Source organism: Anomaloglossus baeobatrachus, chromosome 11 (genome assembly GCF_048569485.1).
Source record: "Anomaloglossus baeobatrachus isolate aAnoBae1 chromosome 11, aAnoBae1.hap1, whole genome shotgun sequence".
Classification (NCBI taxonomy): domain Eukaryota; kingdom Metazoa; phylum Chordata; class Amphibia; order Anura; family Aromobatidae; genus Anomaloglossus; species Anomaloglossus baeobatrachus.
Genome location: NC_134363.1, coordinates 58,598,906 through 58,612,870, shown reverse-complemented (window position 1 = coordinate 58,612,870; position 13,965 = coordinate 58,598,906). Strand labels below are relative to the sequence as shown.

Here is a 13,965-nt window from a genome sequence, read left to right as displayed (position 1 = left end):
CCCTTACTTGGAATGTATCCAGCCCACAGGGGGGTCCCCGGCTTCACAGGCCGAGGATTATGACTCAGATGATGGTCCCAGCCACCCTAAGCGAGCTCGCTGGGAAAGACCCTCGACGTCTTCACACTGCTCAGGGTCTCAGCGCAATCAGTCTCCCTGTGATGTGTCTGATGAGAGTGATCAGGAATCCACTCCTGGAACCCCTCTCAACCTGGATACCCCGGATGGGGATGCCATGGTAGACGACCTTATCTCAGCCATCAATAGGCTGTTGGATATTTCTCCCCCAGCCCCTTCAGCAGAAGAGGCGGCTGCGGAGCAGGAAAAGTTTCGTTTCCTTTATCCCAAGCGTAAACTGAGTGCTTTGTTAGATCACTCTGACTTCAGAGAATCAATCCAGAAGCACGACGCTCACCCAGAAAGGCGTTTCTCTAAACGATCTAAAGATACGCGTTTCCCTTTCCCCCCTGAGGTGGTCAAGCGCTGGACACAGTGTCCAAAGGTAGACCCCCCGATTTCCAAACTTGCAGCTAGATCCATAGTTGCAGTGGAGGATGGCGCTTCACTTAAAGATGCCAATGACAGACAGATGGACCTTTGGTTAAAATCTGTCTATGAAGCTATAGGCGCGTCGTTTGCTCCGGCATTCGCAGCCGTATGGGCACTCCAGGCTATTTCAGCTGGCTTAGCAAAAGTGGATGCTATCATGCATCCAGCAGTGCCGCAAGTGGCGCACCTTACCACGCAGATGTCGGCGTTTGCGTCTTACGCTATCAATGCGGTCCTAGAATCTACCAGTCGCACCTCAATGGCGTCCGCCAATTCGGTTGTTTTGCGCAGAGCCTTGTGGTTAAAGGACTGGAAAGCAGATGCTGGTTCCAAAAAATGTTTAACCAGTTTGCCTTTGTCTAGAGAGAGACTGTTTGGCGAGCCATTGGCTGATATCATTAAGCAGTCTAAGGGTAAAGACTCCTCTTTACCACAACCCAGAACACCCAAACCTCAGCAGAAAAAGTGGCAGCAGAGGTTTCAGTCCTTTCGAGGTTCGGGCAAGACACCATTTACCTCGTCCAAAGGGACTCAGAGGACGCAAAGAAACTCAGATTCGTGGCGGACTCACACACGCCCCAAGAAAGCAAATGGAGGTACCGCTTCCAAAGCGGCTACCTCATGACTTCCAGCCCCCCCCCTCCGCATCGCCGGTCGGGGGCAGGCTCTCCCGCTTTTCCGGCATTTGGATGTCACAGGTCAAAGACCGGTGGGTGACGGACATTTTGTCTCGCGGGTACAGAATCGAGTTCAATTCTCGTCCTCCAGCTCGGTTCTTCAGAACCTCCCCACGGCCAGACCGAGCAGATGCTCTGCTGCAGGCGGTGGATTCCCTAAAAGCGGAAGGAGTGGTTATCCCAGTCCCTCCTCAGGAACAAGGGCAAGGGTTTTACTCCAATCTCTTTGTGGTTCCAAAAAAGGACGGCTCGTTCCGTCCTGTTCTGGACCTAAAACGGCTCAACAAACATGTGCACGCCAGGAGGTTCCGGATGGAAACCCTCCGCTCTGTCATTGCCTCAATGTCCAGAGGAGACTTCCTTGCCTCAATAGACATCAAGGATGCTTATCTCCACGTGCCAATTGCTACAGAACATCAACGTTTTCTACGTTTTGTGATAGGAGACGACCATTTTCAGTTCGTAGCTCTTCCATTTGGTCTGGCGACAGCCCCACGGGTCTTCACCAAGGTCATGGCGGCGGTGGTAGCAGTCTTGCACTCTCAGGGTCACTCGGTGATTCCTTACCTAGACGACTTATTGGTCAAAGCTCCCTCTCAGGAGGCATGCCAACTCAGTCTGAATGCTACGCTGGAGACTCTACAGTCTTTCGGATGGATCATCAACTTTCCAAAGTCGATCCTATCACCGACTCAGTCACTAACGTATCTTGGCATGGAGTTTCATACTCTAGCAGCGATAGTGAAGCTTCCGCTGGACAAGCAGCGGTCACTACAGACAGGGGTGCAATCTCTCCTGCAGGGCCAGTTGCATCCCTTGCGGCGCCTCATGCATTTCCTAGGGAAGATGGTGGCAGCCATGGAAGCAGTTCCCTTTGCGCAGTTTCATCTGCGCCCACTTCAATGGGACATTCTCCGCCAATGGGACGGGAAGTCAACGTCCCTGGACAGGAAAGTCTCGCTTTCCCAGACGGCCAAAGACTCTCTACAATGGTGGCTCCTTCCCACATCATTGTCTCAGGGAAGATCCTTCCTGCCCCCATCCTGGGCAGTAGTCACGACAGATGCGAGTCTGTCAGGGTGGGGAGCAGTATTTCTCCACCACAGGGCTCAGGGGACGTGGACTCCGCAGGAGTCCACCCTTCAGATCAATGTTCTGGAGATCAGAGCAGTGTATCTTGCTCTACTGGCCTTCCAACAGTGGCTGGAAGGAAAGCAGATCCGAATCCAATCGGACAACTCCACAGCGGTGGCATACATCAACCACCAAGGAGGGACGCGCAGTCGGCAAGCCTTCCAAGAAGTCCGGCGCATTCTAATGTGGGTGGAGGACAGAGCATCCACCATATCCGCGGTTCACATCCCAGGCGTAGAAAACTGGGAAGCAGACTTCCTCAGTCGCCAGGGCATGGACGCAGGGGAATGGTCCCTTCACCCGGACGTGTTTCAGGAAATCTGTCGCCGCTGGGGAGTGCCGGACGTCGACCTAATGGCATCCCGGCACAACAACAAGGTCCCGGCATTCATGGCGAGGTCGCGCGATCAAAGAGCTCTGGCGGCAGACGCCTTGGTTCAAGATTGGTCGCAGTTTCAGCTCCCATACGTGTTTCCGCCTCTGGCGCTCTTGCCCAGAGTGCTACGCAAGATCAGATCCGAGTGCAGCCGCGTCATACTCGTCGCTCCAGACTGGCCGAGGAGGTCGTGGTATCCGGATCTGTGGCATCTCACGATCGGTCGACCGTGGTCACTGCCAGACCGACCAGACTTACTGTCCCAAGGGCCGTTTTTCCATCAGAATTCTGCGGCCCTGAACCTGACTGTGTGGCCATTGAGTCCTGGATCCTAGCATCTGCTGGATTATCTCAGGGAGTCGTTGCCACAATGAGACAAGCTAGAAAGTCGAATTCGGCTAAGATCTACCACAGAACGTGGAAGATTTTCTTGTCCTGGTGCTCTGCTCAGGGAGTGTCTCCCTGGCCATTTGCATTGCCCAAGTTTCTTTCCTTCCTGCAATCGGGGTTAGAAAAGGGCTTGTCGCTCAGTTCCCTTAAAGGGCAAGTTTCGGCACTATCCGTGTTTTTTCAGAAGCGTCTAGCACGTCTTCCTAAGGTGCGCACGTTCTTGCAGGGGGTCTGTCATATTGTGCCCCCGTACAAGCGACCGTTAGATCCATGGGATCTGAACAGGGTACTAGTTGCTCTCCAGAAGCCGCCCTTCGAGCCTCTGAAGGAAGTTTCCTTTTCTCGGCTGTCGCAGAAAGTGGCGTTTCTTGTTGCAATCACATCGCTTCGGCGAGTGTCTGAGCTGGCAGCTCTGTCATCTAAGGCTCCCTTCCTGGTGTTCCACCAGGACAAGGTTGTGCTGCGCCCCATTCCGGAGTTTCTCCCTAAGGTCGTATCCTCTTTTCATCTTAATCAGGATATTTCCTTGCCTTCTTTTTGCCCTCATCCGGTTCACCGGTATGAAAAGGCCTTACGTTTGCTAGATCTGGTGAGAGCACTCAGAATCTACATTTCCCGCACGGCGCCCATACGCCGTGCCGATGCACTTTTCGTCCTTGTCGCTGGTCCGCGCAAGGGGTTGCAGGCTTCTAAAGCCACCCTGGCTCGATGGATCAAAGAACCAATTCTAGAGGCCTACCGTTCTGCGGGGCTTCCGGTTCCTTCGGGGCTAAAAGCCCACTCCACCAGAGCCGTGGGTGCGTCCTGGGCATTACGTCACCAGGCTTCGGCTCAACAGGTGTGCCAGGCAGCTACCTGGTCCAGTCTGCACACTTTCACCAAGCATTATCAGGTGCATACCTATGCTTCGGCGGATACCAGCTTAGGTAGAAGAGTCCTGCAGGCGGCAGTGACACCCCCGTAGGGGAGGGCTGTTTTGCAGCTCTAACATGAGGTATTTATTTACCCACCCAGGGACAGCTTTTGGACGTCCCAATCGTCTGGGTCTCCCAATAGAGCGCTGAAGAAGAAGGGAATTTTGTTACTTACCGTAAATTCCTTTTCTTCTAGCTCTTATTGGGAGACCCAGCACCCGCCCTGTTGTCCTTCGGGATGTTTTTTTGTTGTTTGCGGGTACACATGTTGTTCATGTTGAACGGTTTTTTCAGTTCTCCGATGTTATTCGGAGTTAATTTGTTTAAACCAGTTATTGGCTTCCTCCTTCTTGCTTTGGCACTAAAACTGGAGAACCCGTGATACCACGGGGGGGTATAGCCAGAGGGGGAGGGGCCTTGCACTTTTAATGTAGTGCTTTGTGTGGCCTCCAGAGGGCAGTAGCTATACCCCAATCGTCTGGGTCTCCCAATAAGAGCTAGAAGAAAAGGAATTTACGGTAAGTAACAAAATTCCCTTCTTTTCAGAAGCGTCTAGCACGTCTTTCTAAGGTGCGCACGTTCCCGCAGGGGGTTTGTCATATCGTACTCCCGTACAAGCGGCCGTTGGATCCATGGGATCTGAACAGGGTTCTAGTTGCTCTCCAGAAGCCGCTTTTCGAGCCTCTGAAGGAAGTTTCCTTTTCTCGCCTGTCACAGAAGGTGGCGTTTCTCGTTGCGATCACATCGCTTCGGCGAGTGTCTGAGCTGACAGCTCTGTCATCCAAGGCTCCCTTCCTGGTGTCTCACCAGGACAAGGTAGTGCTGCGCATCATTCCGGAGTTTCTCCCTAAGGTAGTATCCTCGTTTCATCTTAATCAGGATATCTCCTTACCGTCCTTTTGCACTCATCCGGTTCACCGGTATGAGAATGATTTGCTAGATCTGGTGAGAGCACTCAGAATCTACATTTCTTCAGCGCTCTATTGGGAGACCCAGACGATTGGGGTATAGCTACTGCCCTCTGGAGGCCACACAAAGCACTACATCAAAAGTGCAAGGCCCCTCCTCCTCTGGCTATACCCCCCCCGTGGTATCACGGGTTCTCCAGTTTTAGCTTTGTGTGCGAAGGAGGTCAGACATCCACGCATAGCTCCACAGATTTTAGTCAGCAGTAGCTGCTGACTATTTCGGATGGAAGAAAAGAGGGCCCATATAGGGCCCCCAGCATGCTCCCTTCTCACCCCTGGATGGTGTTGTAAGGTTGAGGTACCTATTGCTGGTACGGAGGCTGGAGCCCACATGCTGCTTTCCTTCCACATCCCCCTGAGGGGCTCTGTGGAAGTGGGATCCTGCCGGCCTCAAAGCTCTGACGCCGGGCTCCATCCACAGACCCATTTGAACCTGTTGGACACGGAGCTGGAGTACCGTTCAGGGACATGGCCCTGCACCATTACAGGTACTCTGTGTCCCCGTACACACAGGCACAGCACACTCCAGGCTTGCTGGGTGTGCTAGTGCGCCGGGGACAGTAATGGGTTACAGTCACTGCAGCTTTGCTGAGTGACTTTGTGTTTTGGGAACTACCGCGCCGGACGCTTCGGGAGCGGCGGCGCGGCTGGGACTTGTAGTTCGCCGGGGACTGGGCGCCGACCGCGCTTTTACGGCGGCGGCGCTTATAAATACAGTCCCCGGCTTCTGCGGCCTAGTGCCGCTTCGTTCCCGCCCCCTCCCTGTCACTCAGGGAAGGGGACAGGCGCTGAGCAATCAGCAGCGCCGAGGGCTGGAGCCTTATTTACATGCTCCAGCCCTATCACTGCACACTGTCGGGCGCCGGATTCCCGCTCTGCCTTGGGGGCACGCCCACGGCCCGCCCCTCCTCACATGAGCTGGGGAAGAAGCCGGCAGCCATTACTGAAGTCCGAGCTCGGATCTTCAGCAACCAGGCAGGACGGGGGCGATCATACACCCGCTGATAGGCGGGCGGTAAGCGGCACACATAGTGCTGACCACAGATAATGCAGTGTGTACATCTGTTGTTTTTAACTGCACAGGTCGCTTTATGCTCGCTTGGGGAGCGACACATTAGCAGCAGGAAAGCAGGTGTGCTAAGGCACAGGCTTTCTAGGCTGCTTGTATTGCACGACTGAGGTGCTCATTTGTGTTTATGTGTTATACATTGCACTGTACAGTCGCTAGTCTTAGCTATATTCTCCTGGAATGGCTAGACTACAGCAGCAGAAAACCAAGGGTGCTGGGGCACAGGTTTTTTTCTATGCTGCTTGTATTGCATGGGCTGCAGTGTGCATTTGTACTTGTGCTTGTATGCTATACATTGCACTGTATGGTCACTCTTCTGGGCCATATTCCCCTAGATGACTAGTCTACAGCAGCAGAAGAGCTGGGGTGCCAGGGCACAGGCTTCTATGCTGCTTGTAGTGCATGTGCTGCAGTGGTCATTTGTACTTGTGCTGGTATGCAATACATTGCACTGTACGGTCGCCATTCTTGGCTCTAGAATCCTAGATGGCTAGTCGGCAGCAGCATATAAGCAACACAGGCTTTCGATGCTGTTTTTACTGCATGTGATACTGTTCCACGGCACTGACCCCCATTGTCTGCAATGCTTCCCTGTAGCACTTGGTCAGCCGGGGTCTCTCCTAGACGTGGCCAAAGGAACCACCTGTCAACCCTGTCCAAGGACAGGGACGGAGTTGCAGTTTCGGCTGATATATTGTCATGGGATAGAGGCTTGCAGTCCAGACAGGCCATGCGCAATCTGGTTCATTGCTCCCTGGCCACCCTCATTTGGAATAAAAATCGGGGCTCCGGGGGAGGTCCCAGGAGGCTCTCTGTCTGATGAGGCAGACGTAGCTCATCAGGACTTTGATCCTGACACCGCTCTCAATCCGGATACACCGGATGGTGACGCCATAAGGAATGATCCTATAGCGTCCATCAATGGAATGTTGGATCTTTCTCCCTCAGCTCCCCCAGCGGAGGAGTCAGCTTCACAGCAGGAGAAGTCCCATTCCAGTAGCTCAAACGTATATTGAGTATTTTTCTGGCCACGCTGAATTCAGAGAAGCAGTCCAGGAACACCACGCTTACCAGATAAGCGTTTTCTCCAAACGTATTAAGGATACACGTTATCCTTTTCCCCCTGACGTGGTCAAGCGCTGGACCCAGGGTCCAAAGGTGGATTCTCCAATCTCCAGGCTTGCGGCTAGAGCCATAGTTGCAGTGGAGATGGGACTTCACTTAAAGATGCCATTGACTGACAGATGGACTCTGATTGAAATCTGTCTATGAGGCTATCGGCGTGTCGGTTGCTCCGGCATTCACAGCCGTATGGGCACCCTAGGCTTTCAGCTGTTCTTGCGCAGCTGGTCTTGAGCATATGTACATCTATGCCGCAGGGGCGTCCGTAACCTCGCAATGTCTGCATTGCGACTTACCCTATTGATGCTGTCCTGGAAGGACAGTCGAGGTTTCGGTCCTTCCCAAGCTGGGGCAGGTCCCACTTGTCCTCGTCCAAAAGGGCTGAAAAGCCTCAGAGGGGCTCAGCTTCCGGCCGGGCTCAATCACGCCCAAGGAAGGCAGACGGAGGAACCGCTACCAAGGCGGTCTCCTCATGACTCTCAGCTCTCTCATCTCTCCGCATCCACGGTTGATGGCAGACTCGCTCGCCTTTGGCGACATTTAGCTGCCACAGGTCACAGACCGATGGGTGAGGGACATTGTGCCCACGTGCACAGGACAGAGTTCTGTTCTCGTCCTCCGACTCGATTCTTCAGACCGTCCCCACCTCCCCACCGAGCCGATGCTCTTCTGCAGGCAGAAGGAGTGGTAATCCCTGTTCCTCTTCAGGAACAAGACACGGTTTTTCTCCAATCTGGTTGTGGTGCCAAAAAAGGATGGCTCTTTCCGTTCCGTTCTGGACCTAAAACTGCTCAACAAGCACGTGGAGGCCAGGCGGTTCCGGATGAAACCCTCCGCTCCGTCATTGCCTCAATGTATCAAGGAATTTTCCTAGCATCAATAGACATCAAAGATGCTTATCTCCACGTGCCGATTGCTACAGAGCACCAATGTTTTCTACGTTTCGTGATAGGTGACGACCATCTTCAGTGCGTAGCTCTGCCATTCGGTCTGGCGACAGCCCCACGGGTGTTCACCAAGGTCATGGCGGCAGGGGTAGCAGTCTTGCACTCACAGGGACACTCTGTGATCCCTTACTTGGACGATCTACTTGGCAGGGCACCCTCTCAAGAGGCATGCCAACTCAGCCTGAATGTTGCGCTGGAGACTCTCCAGATGTTTGGGTGGCTCATCAACTTCTCAAAGCCAAACCGGTCACCGACCCAATCACTAACGTATCTTGGCAGGAGTTTCATGCCCTCTCAGCGCTAGTGAAGCTTCCGCTGGACAAGCAGCGGTCACTACAGACTGGGGTGCAGACTCTCCTTCAAGGTCAGTCGCACTCCTTAAGACGCCTCATGCACTTCCTCGGGAAGATGGTGGCGGCAATGGAGGCGGTTCCGTTTACGCAGTTTCATCTGCGTCCACTTCAATGGGACATTCTCCGCCAATGGGACGGGAAGTCAACATCCCTGAACAGGAAAGTATCCCTTTCACAGACGGCCAAGGACTCTCTGTAATGGTGGCTTCTTCCCACCTCATTATCACAGGGAAGATCCTTCCTCCACCGTCTTGGGCGGTGGTCACGACAGATGCGAGTCTGTCAGGGTGGGGAGCAGTTTTTCTCCACCACAGGGCTCAGGGTACGTGGACTCAGCAGGAGTCCACCCTTCAGATCAATGTTCTGGAAATCAGAGCAGTGTATCTTGCCCTTCTAGCCTTCCAGCAGTGGCTGGAAGGAAGGCAGATCCGAATTCAGTCGGACAACTCCACAGCGGTGGCATACATCAACCACCAAGGGGGGACACGCAGTCGGCAAGCCTTCCAGGAAGTCCGGCGGATTCTGATGTGGGTGGAAGCCACGGCCTCCACCATATCCGCAGTTCACATCCCCGGCGTAGAAAATTGGGAAGCAGACTTCCTCAGTCGCCAGGGCATGGACGCAGGGGAATGGTCCCTTCACCCGGACGTGTTTCAGGAAATCTGTCGCCGATGGAGAAGGCCGGACGTCGACCTAATGGCGTCCCGGCACAACAACAAGGTCCCAACCTTCATGGCACGGTCTCGCGATCAAAGAGCTCTGGTGGCAGACGCCTTAGTGCAAGATTGGTCGCAGTTCCGGCTCCCTTATGTGTTTCCATCTCTGGCACTCTTGCCCAGAGTGCTACGCAAGATCAGATCCGATTGCAGCCGCGTCATACTCGTCGCCCCAGACTGGCCGAGGAGGGCGTGGTATCCGGATCTGTGGCATCTCACGGTCGGCCAACCGTGGGCACTACCAGACCGTCCAGACTTACTGTTCCAAGGGCCGTTTTTCCATCGGAATTCTGCGGCCCTGAACCTGACTGTGTGGCCATTGAGTCCTGGATCCTAGCGTCTTCAGGATTATCCCAAGGGGTCGTTGCCACCATGAGACAGGCTAGGAAGCCCACGTCTGCTAAGATGTACCACAGAACGTGGAGGATATTCTTATCCTGGTGCTCTGCTCAGGGAGTGTCTCCCTGGCCATTTGCATTGCCTACCTTTCTATCTTTCCTGCAATCTGGGTTAGAAAAAAGGTTTGTCGCTCGGCTCCCTTAAAGGTCAGGTCTCGGCGCTATCCGTCTTTTTTCAGAGGCGTTTAGCACGCCTTCCTAAGGTGCGCACGTTCCTACAGGGGGTTTGCCATATCGTACCCCCGTACAAGCGGCCGTTAGATCCATGGGATCTGAACAGGGTACTAGTTGCCCTCCAGAAGCCGCCCTTCGAGCCTCTGAGGGAGGTTTTCACTTTCTAGACTATCACAGAAAGTGGCTTTTCTGGTAGCGATCACATCTCTTCGGAGAGTGTCTGAGCTGGCAGCGCTGTCATCCAAGGCTCCCTTCCTGGTCTTCCACCAGGACAAGGTAGTTCTGAGCCCCATTCAGGAGTTTCTCCCGAAGGTGGTATCCACTTTTCATCTTAATCAGGATATCTCTTTGCCTTCGTTTTGTCCTCATGCAGCTCATCGGTATGAGAAGGATTTACATTTGTTAGATCTGGTGAGAGCACTCAGAATCTACATTTCCCGCACGGCGCCCTTGCGCCGTTCGGATGCACTCTTTGTCCTTGTCGCTGGTAAGCGCAAAGGGTCGCAGGCTTCTAAGGCCACCCTGGTTCGATGGATCAAAGAACCAATTCTTGAAGCCTACCGTTCTGCTGGGCTTCCGGTTCCATCAGGGCTGAAGGCCCATTCTACCAGAGCCGTGGGTGCGGCCTGGGCATTGCGACACCAGGCTTCGGCTCAACAGGTGTGCCAGGCAGCCACCTGGTCCAGTCTGCACACTTTCACCAAGCATTATCAGGTGCATACCTATGCTTCGGCGGATGCCAGCTTAGGTAGAAGAGTCCTGCAGGCGGCAGTGACACCCCCGTAGGGGAGGGCTGTTTTTGCAGCTCTAACATGAGGTATTTCTTTACCCACCCAGGGACAGCTTTTGGACGTCCCAATCGTCTGGGTCTCCCAATAGAGCGCTGAAGAAGAAGGGAATTTTGTTACTTACCGTAAATTCCTTTTCTTCTAGCTCTTATTGGGAGACCCAGCACCCGCCCTGTTGTCCTTCGGGATGTTTTTTTGTTGTTTGCGGGTACACATGTTGTTCATGTTGAACGGTTTTTCAGTTCTCCGATGTTATTCGGAGTTAATTTGTTTAAACCAGTTATTGGCTTCCTCCTTCTTGCTTTGGCACTAAAACTGGAGAACCCGTGATACCACGGGGGGGGTATAGCCAGAGGAGGAGGGGCCTTGCACTTTTGATGTAGTGCTTTGTGTGGCCTCCAGAGGGCAGTAGCTATACCCCAATCGTCTGGGTCTCCCAATAAGAGCTAGAAGAAAAGGAATTTACGGTAAGTAACAAAATTCCCTTCTTTTCTTTCTTCTTCTCCTTCCCCAGATACCGTAAAATGAAAGAACGACTTGGACTGACAGAGATCCGCAAACAGGCTAATAGAATGAGCTTCGGAGAGGTGAGCACGTCCTTGCGACCCGGTTTTTATCTGTTCTTGGTCACAAGTTTATCTTAGGGAAACTTCGATGGTGACACTTGCCACCTCACTCAAAAGATGTTTAAACGTGACAGTGGAAGAGCGGGCTGTCTGGTTACTTACAGGGAACCTTTCAGGTGCAATATGCACCCAGAGCCACGAGCAGTTCTGGGTGCATATTGCTAATCTCTGCCTAACTGTCCCTGTATACACTAGCATAGATAAAGGGATCTTTAGGAAAAGTATTTCTAAAGATCTTTTATCATATGCTAATGAGGCCAGGGACTAGTCCCCTTGGGATTAGTTCTCTTGGCTAGTCAGCTCCCTTTAGCATGTAAGCACACCCCTGTGGGCTTACAAACATGCTAATGAATGCTCAGCGTCAGAGGCATGGTTGCTCTCACCTCTCCTGCCACCGCTGGTTTTTGGCTCAGTGCACTTGATCAGGAGTCATCAGAATTCTGCCAGCACTATAGGAGCTGGCACTTTCTTTTCCCTTTTTCCCTCACTTCTCAGCAAGCATTGCCCAGTAATTTGCAAATTGATCATTTTAATACATGACATCAAGTTGTTTGAAAGTAAAGGGACCATGTAAGCAACCAAATGATGCCCAGCGGCCCAGTCACCGGACAGACCTTTATCCCAGTGTCATTGATGCTGATACTCGTCGCCAGCGTCTTCATCAAAATCACCACATAAATAAATACATAATGCTTATAAAATAAAAATAGCCTTGTTATGAATATCCATAGTTATTAAATCTACACGATTTTCTTGTAGATTGAAGAAGATGCATATCAGGAAGATTTGGGCTTCAGCTTAGGACATCTTGGGAAGTCTGGAAGTGGAAGAGTGCGGCAAGCACAAGTTAATGAAGCAACCAAAGCCAGAATCTCCAAAACATTACAGGTAAACTAAGAAAATCAAGCCTTTACCGTTTGTTTAGATTGTGTAGCCTTGTAATTAACGATTTCCACCAATCCTACTGTATTTAACAGCGCACACTACAGAAGCAGAGCATGGTGTATGGAGGAAAGTCCACAATCAGAGACAGATCTTCGGGTACTGCTTCCAGTGTCGCCTTTACGCCCCTTCAGGTAGGCCTTGCTATGTTAAACTTGGGTAATATCTTGGTTATTATTGCTTTGTCCAATAAGGCTGGATGTAAACTGCCCGGCGATGATTGGAAAAGAATAATCCTTTCCCTGGCTTAAGCAAAACAAAACCCCCAAAAAAACCACATTATATACATGTAACACATGCTACACTTTTTTTTTTTTTTTATTTTGAACATATATATCTAATATATATCTGCACCGTCGCAGCTACAGCCACAAAATTTTGCACACTCGCACTTCTGGACCCCGAGAGTGTCATAGGCTATGTTTTGAGGGGAAATTTTAACCCCGCGCTTTACAGTTATTCACCAAAAAACCTGCCTCCATTAAAGCGAATGGAGCTGGGAGCCAGAGTGCAGCCAGAACTTCAGAAGAATGCGCAGCCACGCCCTTATATGGAATGTTGGCGTGTCACAATGCAGCCAGGGAAGGAGGCGCAGACACTGGGAAAGAGACACATTATAATTACATTTCTATCTATTTGTTTTGTGGTGTTTGTGTGCAGAATACATTTTTGTTAATACATTCTATTTTGTTAACAGCAGTTATTAACCCGGGCGAAGCCTGGTAGTACAGCTAGAGATAGTATGTGTGTGTGTGTGTGTGTGTGTGTGTATGTGTGTGTGTGTGTGTGTTTTTCCAGCACTATAGGAGCTGGAGCTATCTTTTCCTCACTGTTCAACTTTTATATTGGTGTTTGATGGTCCGTTTCATATATTCTGTATATCATCTACTTATGTTGTATTCTATCACCACAGGGTCTGGAAATTGTTAACCCTCAAGCTGCAGAGAAGAAAGTGGCTGAGGCCAATCAGAAATATTTTTCCAGTATGGCAGAATTTTTGAAAGTGAAGCATGAGAAAAATGGGACAATGACACAGTGACGTCGCCATCTATATGTTACACCAATTGGGGACTTGTCTAAATGAATCACTGACCACTTGGATAATTCAGGCTGCTCATTATGCCCAGCTGTAAGACTGAGACCATTACAGGGTAATGGAGGTGGTTTGTTAAAAGGAACTTATTGGATGAGCTCCACATTACAACCTTACACCACATCCTCAGCCGGGATGGCCGAGCTGGCACGAGAGAAAAGCAAGCAATGTGCCAGTGAGCGGGAGAGGAATCTCGTTTATGTTTAGTAAAATGGACTTTATTTTTTGCTTTTAATCAGGTGGATGTTGTCAGATCTTTTGCGTCTGTTCTGCAGAATAAATAGTATTTGTTTTATACATTGTATGCAATTAATGCTGCTGCATTGCACAGAGTCACTTCATGCATATGATTGTCTATGAAAACTGGTGAGTGATATAAAATCCCTGCATTTAGTTTTTATTTTCGTTCATTGAGTAGTAAACGTTATTTGGCAGTAAAAATTTTATGTTATACACTTCTGTGAATTGTCTGAGGGTTAAAAATGTTCATTATTCCCTTAGATAAATTCCTCGAGAGGTGCAGTTTCCAAGATGGGGTCACTTTTGGGAGTTTTGGCTCTGCAAATGTGACATGGTGTCCGCAAACTATGCCAGTCAAAATTATGTATTTCTAGAGCACCATTGATGCCATGGTGATGTACATGAGAAGGGGGGGTTACATACAACATACATGTACAAGTTACAATAGACAGACTGGTACAGAGGGAAGAGGGCCCTGCCCTTGCGGTC

At 51.2% G+C, this 13,965-nt stretch overlaps 1 protein-coding gene across 1 annotated transcript in view; it reads left to right on the top strand.

Annotated features, from left to right (window-relative positions):
* Positions 1-13,689, top strand: part of PRPF31 (pre-mRNA processing factor 31) — an 83,690-nt gene extending 70,001 nt beyond the window's left edge. Inside the window, exons 11-14 of the mRNA XM_075329066.1 lie at positions 11,090-11,162; positions 11,961-12,089; positions 12,179-12,277; positions 13,057-13,689. Coding sequence (XP_075185181.1) covers positions 11,090-11,162; positions 11,961-12,089; positions 12,179-12,277; positions 13,057-13,182 — 427 coding nt within the window. The 3' untranslated portion in view covers positions 13,183-13,689. The remainder of the gene's footprint in view (positions 1-11,089; positions 11,163-11,960; positions 12,090-12,178; positions 12,278-13,056) is intronic.
* The last annotated feature ends 276 nt before the right edge of the window (positions 13,690-13,965 follow it).